Source organism: Cryptomeria japonica, chromosome 5, assembly GCF_030272615.1.
Source record: "Cryptomeria japonica chromosome 5, Sugi_1.0, whole genome shotgun sequence".
NCBI lineage: Eukaryota > Viridiplantae > Streptophyta > Pinopsida > Cupressales > Cupressaceae > Cryptomeria > Cryptomeria japonica.
Window position 1 is genome coordinate 329,701,785 of NC_081409.1, and position 17,724 is coordinate 329,719,508.

Genomic DNA, 17,724 nt, shown 5'->3' on the forward strand with positions numbered 1-17,724 from the left:
TCAACTATGTTCAGAAGTTGAATTGGAGGTGCAACAAGTAAAAAAGGACTTAGAAAATATCAAAAACAACTTGAAGCAATTGGAAAACTACAATATCGAACTATGCACATATTTGCAAGACATTGTTAAGCATTCAAAGTGAAGAGTTGTGCAAAAAAATTATTATAGTTTGAACTATATCAAAATTTCAGAGAATGTGCAAACTCTTTGTCAAGCCCCTTCTTTGCAGATATATTGAAAGATTAGATATGAAGGGTGCGAATTGTTTCCAACCAAATATTTCTTGTAATAGGAAGCTTCATATGGTTGTATTATTTACAAATGCTTCAGTTTTACTTTGTAAGCTAATTACTAAAATAAGGATGATTATTCACCACCATGTATATATAGTTAGAGCAACATATACTTCAGAAAGTTTAGAAAACAATTTACCAAAATCTTATGTCATCAACTATAAATATGTAAATATTAATTTATGTGGAAATAATTATTTGCTGAAGCATTACATTGAAGGTTTTGTGTCTTATGGCAAACTATGTTGGAAGGAAATTTGATTTAACTATCTTCCTTTGACCAATGCACCTATCAAGAATTAGGGTCCCCTTCTTCTTCAATGCATTTGAAAAATATTTGAAACTATGAAATGCTACCTTAGGTGTGTTGGTGATGAATTTGTAAACAAGCTTTTGGTCAATGAACATAATTTGTGGTGCTTTCTTATCATCAAAATCTTTAGAAGATTACATAGTACCAATTCAAATTTTTAACGCCTTACTTGTCGTTCATGTACAAATGACCTGTACTTTTAACGACTATACAATATAACTAGTACAATCATTTACAACATTATATTCATTGTTGTCTTGGTTGTATCTATTTTGAAATAGGCAATGGAAAACCATAATTTAAAACAAGAAATAATTTAGAGAAGAGTAATTTATACAATTGCAATTACTGTGAATTATGAAATGATATACAAACATTTAAAAATTAAACTACTTTAATCCATGCTTATCTGAATGCATTGGAAATTAGATATATATGCATTAGTTAATAATGATTGTATATTTTCCTTAGTGCAAGTAATTAGGTACATTAAAAATAATATATATATAGTATACAACAAAATCTTTTTGTACTCACATTGTCTACTTTTGTGGCAGATATCCACACATGTATTGACAAACAAGAGTATGTCACACAATTAAACTTCACAACCTAAGTGAAATACAACCAACTCCATACATATTTAACAATCACAAGATTAGCTAACACAAACAACAATACCCAATTTGTATTCTCCAAAAACATATCGAAATATTAAAATATAAATACTGACAACCAAGAAATGGAGATAGTAGATGTTGAAAGTTACAAGTGTTCAGGTTGACAACAAATACAAAACATTGACAATGTACTGAAGTGCAATGGACTATATAGAGCACATAATTTTAAGTAAAATATAGGTGACTGTCTATTTGATTCCTTTGAACTATTGCTCGAAGGAAAATACACATCAATTGAACTTTGAAATGGGACAATCAACTACTTTGAAACATGTCTTGCAAGAGGTGAAATAGAAGCAATCAACTCATACAACCTTGAACTACATCTACCAACTCTTCTAGAACTACACAATGTCCCAGATCAAGAAACATATCTACGTAAGATGAGATTGTCTGCAAAACCATGTACACCACCCATTGAAGTTGGATTATGGGGAGACATATTTTGTATACATTGGCTATCGAACTGGTTAAAAATACAAATATGTGTTTGGTCAACAACAGCGGGGAAGAAGTACTTGCACTACAACAAATCATTGCAAAATGAGAGATATTACCTCTTGTTCCATGATGCTAATCCTCGTAGTGGTCATTTCGAACCACTATTAAGACTTGAAAACAAACATGCCAAACATCAACAAAATACACGATTATCTGAACTTAAACAGCTCATTAGAAACAAGATAGAAGACGAAATTATAGACAGTCGGAAAAGACAAAAGCTTGAAATTAACAATAGCAGTCCAAAAGATGAAACTGAAAAACAAAAGACCAATCATAAAATGAAAATAACATTACACGAACTTAAGAAAATGATAAGAAAAAAAAGAGAAGAAGAAATTATAGACCATGCAAAAAGGCCAAAGTTTGAAATTGACAATATCAGTTCAGAACAGGAGACTAGAGAACAAAATAGCAATCTTAAAAAAAAACTAACATTTCACCAATTGAAGAAAATGATTAGAAATAATCAAGAGCATGAAAACATTGAAGAAAATGCGCATAAAATGTTTCAAACTCTGAACACAACTTCAAATGATAATAATACAACACAATGCGAGCAAAGTACAATGATAAAATCAAGAAAGTCAACAAGGATAAAATCTTACTCTCCAATTGACATTTACCAAAGACCAATTGAAGACACCCCAAAACATACATGTACAATATGCCATGTATTACATTTCAGAAAAGATAGGAGAACCATCAAAGAAAAAGTAAAACAAATATATTATAAGTTAGTAAAATGTGATAATACTATATTGACAGATTCCATATGTCGAATATGCTTTACTGATTTGAAGCAATCCAAGTTGCCTAAGTATGCTACACCAAGTAATATACGGACAAACAAACCATTGCACTATGTACAAAATCTCTCACTACTAGAAGAACGACTTGTTTCACTCAGAATTGCATTCGCTCAAATATGGGAGTTAGGCTATAAAAGATCCCAAATAGGACTTACAGGCTCTATTATTAATGTTCCCATGAACATGAACATAATACAAAAAGCACTACCACAACCAATCAATAGTACAACAACGATAGTTGTATATCTCAAAAGACGCTTGTAGTATAAAAATGCCTTCCAAAAGGGAATGATACGCCCAAACATTGTCATGCAAGCTCTAACCCAATTGGTTGAAACAAAACTATACAAATGGAAAAATGTCCAAATTAATGAGGACTGGAAAGCCTGTTTCGAGACTAACAATGAAGATGAAAACAACAGTGAACTTAGTACAACTGATAATGAGTCAGATAGTGAGAAAGAACAAGAACATCCATCTAAAACATTGATACATGGATTCACTGAATCTACATCTATACAAAAAATGGATGATAAAGTCATTGAAATTGCACCTGCACAAGATTTCTATCCAATTGGAATCTTCAAGGACACATATGCCGAAGAAATGAATTTTCCAACATTATTCTTTGGTAATCCGCGTGATGAAGACATTGTTAAAAGATTTAGCTACCAAAAGATTGCACAATGGGAACTGACAAATTCAAATAGACAATTTGCATACCACACAACAAACTTATTCTTCAAAAGAATCAAAGTACTTATATGACAAGTTTTGTCCACAATGTGTATACAAATTTGAAAAGGGCAGCTAAAGGGAAGAAAGCTATGTGCAAAGCATGTGAAGGAGAAGCCAAACCTAGAGAAATTGTTGAAATCAGATATAGGCTACACAGATTTCAAAAGAATAAGAATATCACCAGACTACACACAACAACTTAAAAAGAACATATTTGCAATGATACGACAACTTGGACCTCCAACTTTTTTTGTTACTTTCACTAGTGCAGAACAAAATTGGGACCCCCTCACAAATTCACTGCAACACTTACAAACTTTACACCAATCAAAACTAGAAAAACATGAATCTTATCAAACAAAGGAAATTGATAAATTCCAATTGATAAAAAATGATCCAATCACTTGTGCACAATACTATAGGCATAGGATAAATGCATTAAAAAAATTGATATTTACAGATTCCACCTTCTTTGGAAATGTCATAGATTACTTCTCTGTAACTGAATTTCAAATTTGAGGAAATGAACATGACCATTTCCTCTTATGGATTTAGAATGCACTGGTTTATGGGAAAGACAAGTATATAGACATAATACAATTTGTTGACAAGTATATCACTTGTAGCATAGAACATTTGAGTCCTGATTTTGCTATACTGCACAAACATCACCACACAAGGCAATGTAAGAGATCTAGAAGAAGAGTTTGTAGATACAATTTCCCCATTCCACCAATGCAAAATACTACGATAATGCAACCATTGCTAGAAAAAAATGAAACCCTAACTACCATTGCAACAAACATAAATTTGAAATTGCAAAAAGGAAACTATGACAGTTCATACACCTTGCAGATGTTCTTAAATGAAATGCAGTTAACAGAGGAAGAATACATATTAGCTCTTCGATCTACAATACTTAGACCGACACTACTCCTACAAAGAAAGCCATCACAAATATGGAACAATAGTTTCTCAAAAAAAATTAACTCCTCTATGGAAGGCTAATACAGATGCACAATATATCCTAAATGCATATGCTACAACAATGTATTGCAATTCATACATGGCAAAAGTTGACAAATCAATGACGCGTGCTTTCCAAAAAAATCAAAAAGATCACCAACAAGACAATATTGATGCAATCAAGATGATAAGTAAACTTGGAAATGCTTTGCTAAACCTTCAACAAATGTCATCACAGCAAGCTGCACACATTGTTCTATCACTACCACTAAATTATAGCTCAAGAAAATGTGTATTCATAGATACACGATCTGACAATCACCGTACATTCATACTTAAATCTATGAAACAGATCAAGAACGAACCAGACGAATCTAAAAACATAATTTGCAAATCCATTATAGACTATTATATAAATCGACCCAACTCTATTGCAAACATTTGCCTTGCACAATTCGTCTCCGAATATAACAAAAATGGTACACATATCGAACGTAAAAAAAAACCAAATATTATACGTTATATCAATTTCAACAAACATATAGATGTAGAAAACCACTGTCAAGAGAAATTAGTACTGTACATGCCATTTATGACACATGAGAATACTTTGAAAGATAATTTCAATTCATGGGTAAGTGCATATGTACATCATGAAAGAACAATACAAATGAGTCATTCAAAGTTTACGTACAACAATACTTCTACTTGGGGTGACATTGATGAAGCTGTAAATGATATAAACTTACAAAATCAAAACATACAGGACGAGGCCTCCTCATTTACAAATTCTAAAGACAAGGAACTATACGACATACAATCAGACATGAACAATATAGGAGACCAAAAGATTTTAAGCAAATTAGTAACATCCTTTGAAATCGGACAACACCCACAAATAATGGATAATAACGAGTACTTCAAATTAAGGCAAATGCTTAATAAAAAACAACAACAAATTGTGAAGGACATTGTGATTAAAAAATTAAAAAATATGAGAACCCCATTGCACTTGTTTCTAACAAGAGGAGCAGGAACTGGAAAGACTTTCATTGCGAACGCAATATACGAAGCACTAGTACGTATTTATAACACCTCTATCGAAAACAATCCAGACAAACCAAAGGGTCTTAAAACGACATTCACTGGAAAAGCAGCATATAACATAGGTGGAATCACATTACATTCAGCCTTTCACATTCCATTTAACAAATCCGAATTTCTTCCACTCAATACTCAAACACTAGACAAAATGTCAAAGCATTACAAACAACTCCATGTATTTCTTATAGATGAAATATCACTTGTGGGTTCTACATTCTTACGGTGCATTGACAAAAGGTTACGTGACATAATGCAAATGCCCACTGCACATTTTGGGAACCTTGACACGATCTTTGTTGGAGATCTATATCAAGCACAACCTGTACTTGACTCTGTTGTCTTTGAAAATAAACCAACTCAAAAAGAATTGATGCCCTACAACTTTTGGAAAGAGAAAATAAGGTGTTATTCACTGAATTGTACAATGAGACAAAAATATGACATTTTTATATCAATCCTTAGTAGAAGTCGCATTGGGTTACAAACAAACAACGATTTGCATTATCTCAATCAACATTGCTCATGCCCACCACCCATTGACCCAACATTTCCTTTCCTATTTTATAGGAAAAAGGATGTTGATGAACACAACAATAAAATGCTATCTATCATTTCAGACAATGCCATTGTCATAGATGCAATCGATGAATATGAAGAAAATAATTTTACAATAAGATTGTACAATCATACGACTATGTTGCCCACACAGATAAAATTGAAACGAAACATTCTTGTCGAAATCTATGCGGGCAACTATAACACAAAAGATGGTCTAGTCAATGGAACAGATGGAATATTTAAAGCATACACAAAATACAATGACATTGACATTGTATGGCTCAAAATAAATAACCCTACAATAGGACAACAAGAAAGGAAAAAACTAGCTGAATGCTACACAAATGACATTGATAAACAATGGGTACCTATACTTCGCATTGCTAGACCCATTCAAAAAATATCAATGAACAACAAAATAACCATTAGAAAACAATTTCCTATACAAGTAGCATGTGCAAGAACCATACATCGATCACAAGGACTAACAATGGAAGGTCTAGCATTTGATCCCACAGCCGTTCAACAACATGGCCTCGCATATACCACACTTTCACGTACCAAATCAATGCAATCATTATTCTTGCTCAAACCTCTAACTACAAACAATTTCAAAATAAAGAGAAAAGTACATCTTGAAATGTCACGCCTTCAAACCAATGCAACATGGCAATTTGAAAACATTAACGTATGTTCCCACAACATGCCACAACTTTTGCTCTGCACATTAAACACTCGTAGTTTACAAGCACACACAAATGACATTCTAAATGACTATGACATAATGTCTTCTGACATCATTTGTCTACAGGAGGTTCATACCCATCCTCATCAAAGTAACACTTTACTAAACCTTTACAATTGTGTTGCTATACATAACATACATGGCATTATGACTTTAACTAAGAAACATCTACAAATCTCAAAAACAAAAGAACATAGATCAACAAATCTAGAAGCAATGACAATAACAACACAGTTCCTGAACAATGATCTCAATGTTTGTAATGTTTATGCAAGACCAAATGCTCCTATACTTGAAATTTTAACAATCATGAACAAAGTACTATCCCACATCCCCCCCCAAAAAAACACTATACATTGTGGGAGATTTCAATATTAACATGGCCATACAAAGCAAACACCAAAAATTGCTTGCGAATTATATGAAAAAACACAATATACATTTCTTGTTAGACCATTCACACACAATAAACAAACCATTAATTGATCACATCTGGTCAAATTCATACAAAAACATATGCTCCATTTATAAAACAGAGGCATACTGGACTAATCACCTTGCTACTTTTATGAACATGCATATCACTGATTCAACAAACTACAATTCATAATACTAATAAAAATAACAAATAGAATCACAAATACACATTGTTCGAATATAATAGAATTGCAATTTCCACAACACATAAAATTTTGCATCTACAATTCACAAACAATTTATCCAAAAAATGCAAACAAAACACGACAATTATAAAATTTATTCCAATATTACATATCTTTTTTTCCAGGAGAACAATGGAGCCAACAAAGAGATCAGGAAAACAAACACAAATCAATCAAGAACAGATCACAAAAAGGTATTGAACTTATCTTATCTCAAATTAATTAAGATTATGTAAAGTTAGCAATATTAATGCACTAGTCTTACGATTCTTGCAGATCAAAAGTCAAAGGACAAAATGCCATATCTATTGAAGACTTGAACGCAAGGAAAACAGGTAACATCTTCCAAGGGGATATGCTCGTTGTCTACAAAGCCACACTTGACAAAGTGAACAAATCAAGGCCTATCCTCCGTGCAGATCTAACAGATTTAAAAGCTGAAATGACAATTACAGTTAATGTTAATGGTGACCTCGTAGAAAAATATAAGGAAAAAATAGTGGCAAATTCAGCAATTTGCATTTCAGGATTTGATATTGCCCCAAAGATAGACTACGATCGTGGTGACAGCGACTGCATATTAATCCTCAAAGATTCTACCACAATTGAAACAATGCCACGCATGTGTCAAGAATACAATTTCATACCAAGCACCACAATAAAACAACTACGCTTCAGTACAAATGAGTACCCTATTGGAACAATTGGAGCTTTGGTAACAAGGACAAGCAAACAAGGTTCACAATACACACTTGACATCAAAGATGGTGACAATGAAACAGACAAAGTACAGGTAAAAAAGTTCATAATTGTTTCCAAATAACCTGTTCCAAACTTCTGTTCAGTATAGGAAAATACTTTGCATACAAAAAAATTTCACACAAAATAACTAACCATGTTACTCTTCAATAGTTGTACCTGCACCAAAGTTTTGGCCAGCAATGCCTCGCAATAGAAGACCACTTACAAAGGAATGAAATCCCTACAATGCTCTTCAGAAATGTTGTAAAAAAAGTGGACCAAAGAATAACATTCCACACAAGCCTTTCAACATTCATATGCAAGCTCAATGACAAAAGAACATTGGAAAGGCTCAATGGCTTACTTAATACAACTTATGAGGTAACTATTTTCACAACATGCATCTCCTCATTTTACAAATGCACTGTTTGCACACCACATTAACATTTACCCCTCTCTTACAGGTTGATGGTATCCTTAAAGTGGCAAATCCATTCTCAGTTCTATTCTATGCATTTTGCCCACAATGCAGTTATAAATTTGAAAACTATGGCATGCTTGAAGACAACACTGCTCACTGCACCAGGTGTCACCAAAAATTCACCTACGTATACTCACTTCACCTCAACACAACACTTACAACCGAAAATAAACAAACTATACAATGTTCTCTTGATAAGTCCACAATTCAACAATTGTTGCCAGCTCTTCAAAATACTACATATGAAGATTACAAAGAAGACAAATCAAGAGTTATCTTCATTCTACGTGATTTTACAACTAAGGGCCACTTCACTCTCAACCAAAACAATCTCATTACTCATGCCTTTGTTCTTCAGGAGTGATTTCTACAAAAAGGTAAACATGATACATTACATTAACCTTTATACATTCCAAACATTTTTATTAACTCTACACTATAACAAATACTAATTTACAAACAATAAAACCAATTTGTGTTTTGCAGGAAGGACACAATCTCTAAGGCAGAAATCAGGGATACTTGTCATATGGAACAACTTCACTGAAATAGACTACTACTACTTAACAAATAAAAGCAAATTAGATACAAATTTGCTTTCTCTGTTAAAACTTTATATTTATCTTGCACTCTACAAACTGTTGCTTACTGCACTATAAGACTCAACAACTTTTTTAAAATGTTGCTAATGCTGACAAGACAAATTTATTATATTATGCACTGTCCAATAAGACAAAATTTATTATACTCAGTTGTCCTTTTGGAAGACTGGATCTACTGATATGTGATTTAGGAAAAAAATTATGTGCTCTATAAGAGTATATTTAATTGTTTGAAGAATTATTTTTATAGGCATTTCTTTTTATGACTTAGTACAGGCCCTATCAAAAGATGTTTGCATATTTGGAACACTGTTTCTGTATATTTATATTTATGCCAACAATATGTATGTTAATATTAGATTTCAATGCTTGCTTCACATGTTAGAAGATTGTTTCTCTATTTGTCTAACAATAACCCTGAACGGAGGTATGATGAGCCTGTATGTGCTGTTGCAAAGACAGGCCCTACAACGAGACAAGCATTAATTGTCACAATAATTACGCGTCTGTCCATGGCCAGAGCCCACGCTGTCCTCTTTGATAGTGTATTTCCCAGTACATATCACGATTGTAAACACAACGACACACCCTTTGATTTTAATAACATATGGCAGAGACATTATTGCTAAAACAATGTTTCAATTGTTTTCTAACTCCCTTATTTTTTAACAGAGCTATACATGGATGCATTAGACCTGGAAGGATCCTTGATTTTGACAGCATAGAAATCTTGCTTCAGCGGTTAGGTTGACTGTCAAATTATCCTGACTGATTTATTTATTTCTATACATAGAGACATGAATGTCATTCTGTATTATGTAAGTGTCTTCTTAAAATACAACTTTAATTGGGGAAAGATAACTACCACAATGTTCCCAGAAGATATTCCAAAGTTCAAACACACAACATAAATAATTGTCAAAGTAATGTGAAAGTAAAAGTAAAAGTACAAGTACAAACATTCTTATCAAAATTAAAACATACACAAATTGGTTCCTTCTAATTTTGTGAGTATTCTTTCATGGAGATTAATCTATGAATCATATTCTCACTATTATTCTCATGGACTTTAATTTAGACATACACAAATTGGTTCCACTAAAGTAATTACAATTGAACTGCTATAATGGTGAACAAGACCTGTTGTGACCAGTAAATGTAATGTTGGAAATGTTTTTTATTTGCATCTATCATATTTGTAAATGTAACAAGTTTCTAATTTCTATCATATTTATGTCTCATTTTTGAGAATTATGCTTTCAAACTTAGTTACATGTTTTTGTGCATGCTCATTTTTTCATATGTTATTTGTTTACTTAGGGATGAATTTTGCATTCAATTCTATTATACTCTCTTTTATATTCAATTCTCATAATTGCCAATTGTTCCAAAGCACAAAAGTTAAAACCGGCAACGACTATGTTGGCAATGCTCATCGAATTTCGATTTACCATGGCAATGCCATTTCCTTCAAAATGTCAAATGCACTTCCAACAATCTTTACACTAATCATAAACAACTCGGCAGGAACTTGACGCTTTGCGTCTCTTGTTAAACCAACAAAAACTAATGATAAAGTCTTTAGCTATTATTTAAAATCCAAGCTTGGTAAGAATTACTTTGGGCGAAATAGACGTGCCTTTATCGTGGCCCATGTATTAGGGTTAGGGTTTTTCGCTCAAATAGACAAGTTTTTTCTTTAATTCGTTCTGGAAAATCAGCGGCGGTAGGAGACGCCTTGGGTAGCAGGGGAAATCAGCGCAGGAGGCGGCAATTTGGGTAGCAGGCGAGAATGAAGTACAATCCGAGTAAGAATCAAGAACCTTATGCATCTCTTAAAGTTTATGATCCCCGTCTTTTTTCTCTCTCTCTTTATATCTCTGTGATTATATCTGGTTCTCTTTTCAAGGCATTCGAACTGTTGGCTTGATTTTTTCCCAGAAGATCTTTGTTCGCAGTGGAAACCCTTTTGTTTATCTTAAAACAAAAATCTTTGATTTTATACACCGATTGGTAGCTTCAATATATAGGTAAAATAATCTTTGTTTTTTTCTCTTTTCTTTGAGCTTTCTATAAATCATCACAGAGTGCAATCCGAAATATTAATGTAAACAAACACTAATATGGATTGTGGAAAACTAACATCTTTAAAATAATCTGTATTTTTTTCTTCCTTTCTGTTTCCCTCCACCAACATCAATATCATCAATATCAGTGTTGATTACTTCTACAATCCAGCATACTGCAACCACGTCACCGGGTATGCATGCATCTACCGGGTCGTCAGTTAATTCGCACTCTACAGTCCTCGGCGTTCTCCTCTCTTCATGATTTTTAGCCTACATGAGCTTCAGTATTCTGATTCTCTGAAAATTGAGTCTGTGCAGTAGATCTGACTGGAAGAAACATTTTGCTTTTACAACCATGAAGAATGCGACTTGTTGGTGAAGAGTATTTCTCATCAGAAAAATGGTATGAGATGGTTGATCCACGTTTTGTGCACAACAAACATTCATTTGCACCACCAAAGTTTTCACCAAACTCATTCTTATAACTATACAACGCACTGATACAAGTCTTCCAATGAAGGCAACTTTCAAATTAATAAGTGCTGATTTTGAATCCGGATGATTACATAATCGATGTTAATTTTTCCACGATAGTCTCTTTGCTTGCCTCAGCATGGTAATACCTCGTGGACAACCGCTGTCATGCACAATAGAGCCTTTTTAGGAACAATCTCAATTGCTGCATATTCTATATTTGCACAGTTTTTCTGGAAGTGTGAGAAGACTAAGCCACCATGTCTTACATCATGGTGAATAATTCCTTGTGTCGCTCGTTCTCTTGTAATGTAGCCTAAATCTTGAGGACTTTAAAACTGAATGTGCTTATCTTTTGTGTTAATGTTATTATAGCCATGGTTGGATTCCTTCAGGTCGACATAGATAACATAAAGGTTGTGATAATATAATATAATTATAATTATTGATATTATAATAATTATATTGATAATATAATAATATATTGATATTATATTAATATAATTTGTGGAGCCATCTTGGAAGAGTGGCGTCCCTTGATGAAAGGGCACCTCTTGCATATATAATGAGATGTGCAATCTCATTCATCAAGATATATGACAATACAATCCAAGTGCAAATTAATATCATTAGGCAAATCAAATATGAAAGTGCTCGGGGGAGACAATCATGTATTGTCTATGATTGGGAGGGCAAATCATTGCCCGTGGTTAAATGAGCATTTGAAAAAAAAAACCAACAACCAACATTTTGTAACCTTATTCTTTCTGTCTCAATGGAATCCTTGGACTCCAAGAAACACCATTTGGTTCTTGAATCATGTCAAACGCTTTGCGATTATCAATTTGCTGGCCACATTCACCACTATCTGTCATATAAAATTGTATCTTAGTCTTAGATATAATCTTGAGCACAATCTCTATGTATGTATTACAGCAGTTAGAACAATTTCTCCATTTCCAAGAACTATGCGTTTCTCTGTCTTCTTCAGATTCTACTCTCAATGCATCATTAGCATGGGCCTATGCTTGAAGAAATTAAAACACAATCTATGCTTTTCACTAGTTCATGATGTGAAAACCTTCAACAAGGTTATCATGTTGAAAAGATTTTGTGACTGTCCATTATCCTCTCTCATGGTTTGGGCATTTCTTTATGCTTACTTGGGCCCCTCTAGCATGGTCTCTAAATGGTTCAACAACCTTCTTTCCTTAACGGAGTAGCTGTGGTATTAACAGAGCATGGACACTAGCACAATCCATTACCCATGTTTCCTTCTATTGAATTTAATCATATAAAATTTTTCCAACTCTAGCACTAACTTCTTCAGTAGGTTGAGATCAAAGTAACAGGACTCGGGACTTGGATCCGACTCAGCGAGGCCTATTTGTCTCGAGACTCAAGACTTGGAGTCGAAACTCGACGCCGACTCAGTTGGACTCGACAAAGTGAAAAACTCAAAAAGTTTAGAGATTTTTAAGGATTTAAAACTTGTTTCATGCGCCCTTTATTAAATACACCTTAAAGACACAATAACATCATCAAATAGAAGCTAATTTGATTACATACACAAGTATACATCAATCACATAAGCATAAATGCAAATTATAGCTAAAGGAAATAACAAACATAGATATATAAATATTGTCAAATGTATACAATATTACAAAACTCATGGAATAAAAAATCCATGTCATCATATGATCAAATGAGATGCAAACTCTTCCTTTCCAACTCTTGATGCACCAAATGAAAGTATTTGTTGTTATATGGAGCCTAATCAGACTCGGGTTAAAATTTCCCTACTTTCATCGGCGTAGTTTCCCCCCTAATTTTATGACGGGGGTTTGGGGGCAGTGCCCCCAAGTTGGGGTCAAGGGGCAGCACCCCTTGCAGGGTCCAGGGGCAGTGCCCCCGGTGTGCTCCTTGACGCGACACAGGGTGCGGTCAAGGGGCAGCACCCCACGATGCCAAAATACTTTTATTATTTGATAAAGGCATCAGGTGTTATTTTTCTATTGTTTCTCCTCACAACTCACTTTTCTCCTCTATTTTGCCAAATGAATGAAATGAAGTTCACTTTTAGGGGCAAAGCAAAATATAAAGAAAAAAGAAGTTAAAAACATTTTAAAACATGTGTTTTTTTTTGTCTTTAAGTTGCCCTATGCCGGCCGAGTTTGGCAAGTCTGGACTCCCAAACTCGGCGATTTTACAATTTTTGGGGCCAAACTTGTTCGTCCGAGTCCGAGTCCGAGCCTAGTAGACTCGGCGACCCTCACTCGACTCGGGAATCGCCCAAACTTGGCGATTTTGGGTGATTCCTGTTTCTCTGGTTGAGATATTAGAGAGATCTTTGAAAATGCTGAGACAATAAAGTTTTGTCCAATAACCACTTGGCAGACAAGATAACACCAGGTTCAAAGAGGTCGGATTGCAAGTAACTTGAGACCTTGTGTCTTAAAAGTTAATCAAATACAACAAAGAGGCCTAAATCATGATCTTTGAACCTTTAAATTGTGAACATGGTAATCCTCCATATCATGTCCTAACTGGCACCAGCAAGATGACTCCCATGTTCACAGCATCAATTTTTCCAAAGAGCCCTCATTGTTTCAAATATTTAAATAACATTGAGATGGAAGCATAAACTATCACCATCTTAATGCATTTTCTGTAGTTTGCTCTTTTCTTGTAACACAATTCTCATCTGCAATTGGACTGCTCACATTCACACTACAAAGATATTTCATTCACACCCTCACATTCACACTACAAAATATTTTATTCACACCCTTATCTGGATGTATAGAGCCATTTACCTATATTCTGTTCTTCCACTTCCATATTAGAAACATGGCCACCAGTTACCATTGGAGCTACGGAGGTATTTTGTCCATTTCTGCATACATCACCATATGTTAACACTTTTTACAAAGGAGTAGAAACAGTCAGTAGTTTTAAATTTCATGGAATAACAGTCTATAATTTTGCCTCATGCTCTAAAATTTCAAAGCAATTGACTCATGGGGACAAATAATATATGTGGGGCTTCAATAATGTGACATGCAATAGATCAGAAAATGGTAAAATTTTAAGGTTTTTTAAGTTTAAAATGGCGGGCAGTAGATCTCCATGATTTCTTGAACTAGGTCATCAGCTTTGGGATTTCACAAACTAAAGAATGTATTAGTAGGCTATTAGTTTGGGCTTTTGAAAGGCCAGGAGAATGTGCTGATACATCATCAGTTCTGTGGTACTCGCATGGATTATTGCCTGTTACTGATTTAGTATTTGTTTGTATGCACTTTTTATGATCATTCTCGGGGATATTAATATGGTGTATTTGTTTTCTACAGGAGTCAGTAGTTCCAGGCGGAAGAGTCGCAAGGCTCATTTTACAGCTCCCTCCAGTGTGAGGCGTGTTTTGATGAGTGCACCACTTTCCACTGACCTAAGAAACAAGTATAATGTAAGATTTGCACATATTGATTCTAGGGTTTTCTATGGTTGGATTTTTATGTATAGAAATTAATTCTCTTGTTGTAAATATTGTAATTGTTGACATGCATTGCTTGATGTTCAGTAACATTGATGCCTGGCTGACGGATCATCTTTGATGGATGGCTGGTGGAACTTTGATGCATTCTAGTGTAATGAGGTTCGCTTATTTGATTTTTTTTACATTGCTACCAATGTTTTTTCAGGTTCGTTCTGTTCCAATCAGAAAGGATGACGAAGTTCAGGTTGTAAGAGGGACCTTCAAGGGAAGGGAGGGGAAGGTGGTTCAAGTTTATCGCAGGAAGTGGGTCATCCATATTGAACGCATCACCCGAGAGAAAGTCAATGGTGAGGAAGCACTAGATCTTTTTTGCTGATGCTGTTGTTGAAGATTTAAATATACACTACCTGTATGTATTGGGGATAAGTTGACATGATACTACATATTATTATTGGTTTCTAATTCTCCAGTATTGATAACCAGGTCAGACTGTGAATGTTGGCGTCCACCCATCCAAGGTTGTGGTGACAAAGTTGAAGCTAGATAAGGATAGAAAGGCTCTTCTAGAGAGGAAAGCTAAGGGCAGAGCTGCTGAGAAAGGAAAGGGCAAATTCACAGCAGAGGATGTTGCTCAACCTCTACAGGATGTTGATTAGATTATGTCTTATTTGTAGTCGGAAGGTGTGAGATTTTGTGCCGAACAGGGTTGAAATTTTCCCTAACTGTTGTTTTGGTTATAAATATTATTTAATTTGATCAGATCACACCGTTTTAGCATTTAATTGTGCTCCTATTGTTTCCTTACTTGAGAGTCTGTATGTTGCAATTGACAAGATGGGAATATTGAGTTACACATTTCCATATTTCTAATGGATCCTTTTTTTGAAAAGAATGTGGCACTACTTCAAAATAATTTAAGGTTTTTGATTTAGGTAGTTGCTAATCTCCAAGCTGTTAAAGACATTCCATTTCCTCTTCCTTTTAGCTAGTCTGAATGCAGGTTTCCATATTTCTAATGGATCCTTTTTTTGAAAAGAATGTGGCACTACTTCAAAATAATTTAAGGTTTTTGATTTAGGTAGTTGCTAATCTCCAAGCTGTTAAAGACATTCCATTTCCCCTTCCTTTTAGCTAGTCTGAATGCAGGTTCTTGTTTTTCATAAGGAATTTTCTGATGTGTGATGCTTATGATTAAGAATTTGAAAGATTTAAGGAAAAGAGAAATACTCCTTATTGCATTCCAGAGTGTTTTTGTGGGTTAGTTCTCAATTTCACATTGATGGGATTTCATTACCTAAGCTTTTGATTCAGGATTCGATGCACTTTTGCTTGACTTGGAATATGTAGCTATTACACTTTGATTTATTTTTGTTTTTCTATGTTCATTATTTCTATTTAGCTTTCAAGTTGTGGATACATTTGCTGAAGCTGCGTCATGAGTTAAAATGCCAGGACGTTTAATTAACTAGGTATTCTGATGTGCTATGCTATGCTTCAGACAGTTTCAGCAGAGTGCATACCTTTACACTATCTTGTGTACTTGAAATATCAATGGACCTCACTATTTTGGAGGAAACATGAGTTACAGTCTTCAACACTGGTATTCATTTTGGCAGATTATGTTAGTCAATTAGGGCAAGTTCTCTGAAAGAATCCTCAGCAAATGTGCAAACATTATATACTCTCTTAATATATATTCAACAGGATGTACAAACAGTACTTGTTGCCTAAAAATGCATATGGTGTACCGTCTATGTGATATATTCAGTCAAACAAACAAGAGTTTTGTTAAGTAAGTGATGCTAGTGGAAGTAAGAATCTCACAGCAAATTTAATGCATGATGCCTAAAATCTAAATGTCTGATCAGCCTTGTTAAGTATTTGTCAAACGTTATTTGTTGGTGGTAAATGTACTCTTATAGAGATTCAACAGGAAGTATAGAGCACTTGTTGCCAAAAAATCCATATGGTCTACCGTCTATGTGATATATTGAATCAAATAAATAAGTATAAGATTAAGTGACGCTAGTGGAAATAAAAATCTCACAGCAAATTTTATGCATGATGCTTTTAAACTTCCCAAGCCTCTGATTAGCCTTCTTAGCCAATTTGCTATATAGTGTAAGCTATACCCACCGGAATTCAGTGTTCCCATGCCTGAAAAAATTTCTGAGCAGTTAGAAACTTCCTGATCTCATGCTAGAAAAGGCTCACATTTACTATCTTCCTTTAAAAGTCGGCAAATATCTTACCATCATCATTTAAAAGTCTGCAAATATCTTACTATCAGATCTTCGAATAAAATTAGAATTTCATTAGCTCTTAAGCCCAGATATTTTCAGATCCACTTTTTTGTTTATTCTGAATAGATTGAAGCACTGACTGCAATAGATTGAAGCACTGACTGCATGGAGCTTGGTTTTGGTTCGTCTCATCCTAAATGTTTTTTTGATGTGTTAGCATTTCATTATTTTTCCTGCAAACTC

The 17,724-nt window shown here is 34.2% G+C and overlaps 1 protein-coding gene across 1 annotated transcript; it reads left to right on the plus strand.

Annotated features, from left to right (window-relative positions):
* Positions 1 to 10,802: 10,802 nt before the first annotated feature.
* Positions 10,803 to 16,173, plus strand: LOC131062126 (large ribosomal subunit protein uL24z). The gene is made up of 4 exons (XM_057995881.2): positions 10,803 to 11,004; positions 15,096 to 15,208; positions 15,444 to 15,585; positions 15,722 to 16,173. Exons 1-4 carry the CDS (start codon positions 10,989 to 10,991, stop codon positions 15,892 to 15,894), a joined length of 444 nt encoding a protein of 147 aa, XP_057851864.1. The 5' UTR covers positions 10,803 to 10,988; the 3' UTR covers positions 15,895 to 16,173.
* The last annotated feature ends 1,551 nt before the right edge of the window (positions 16,174 to 17,724 follow it).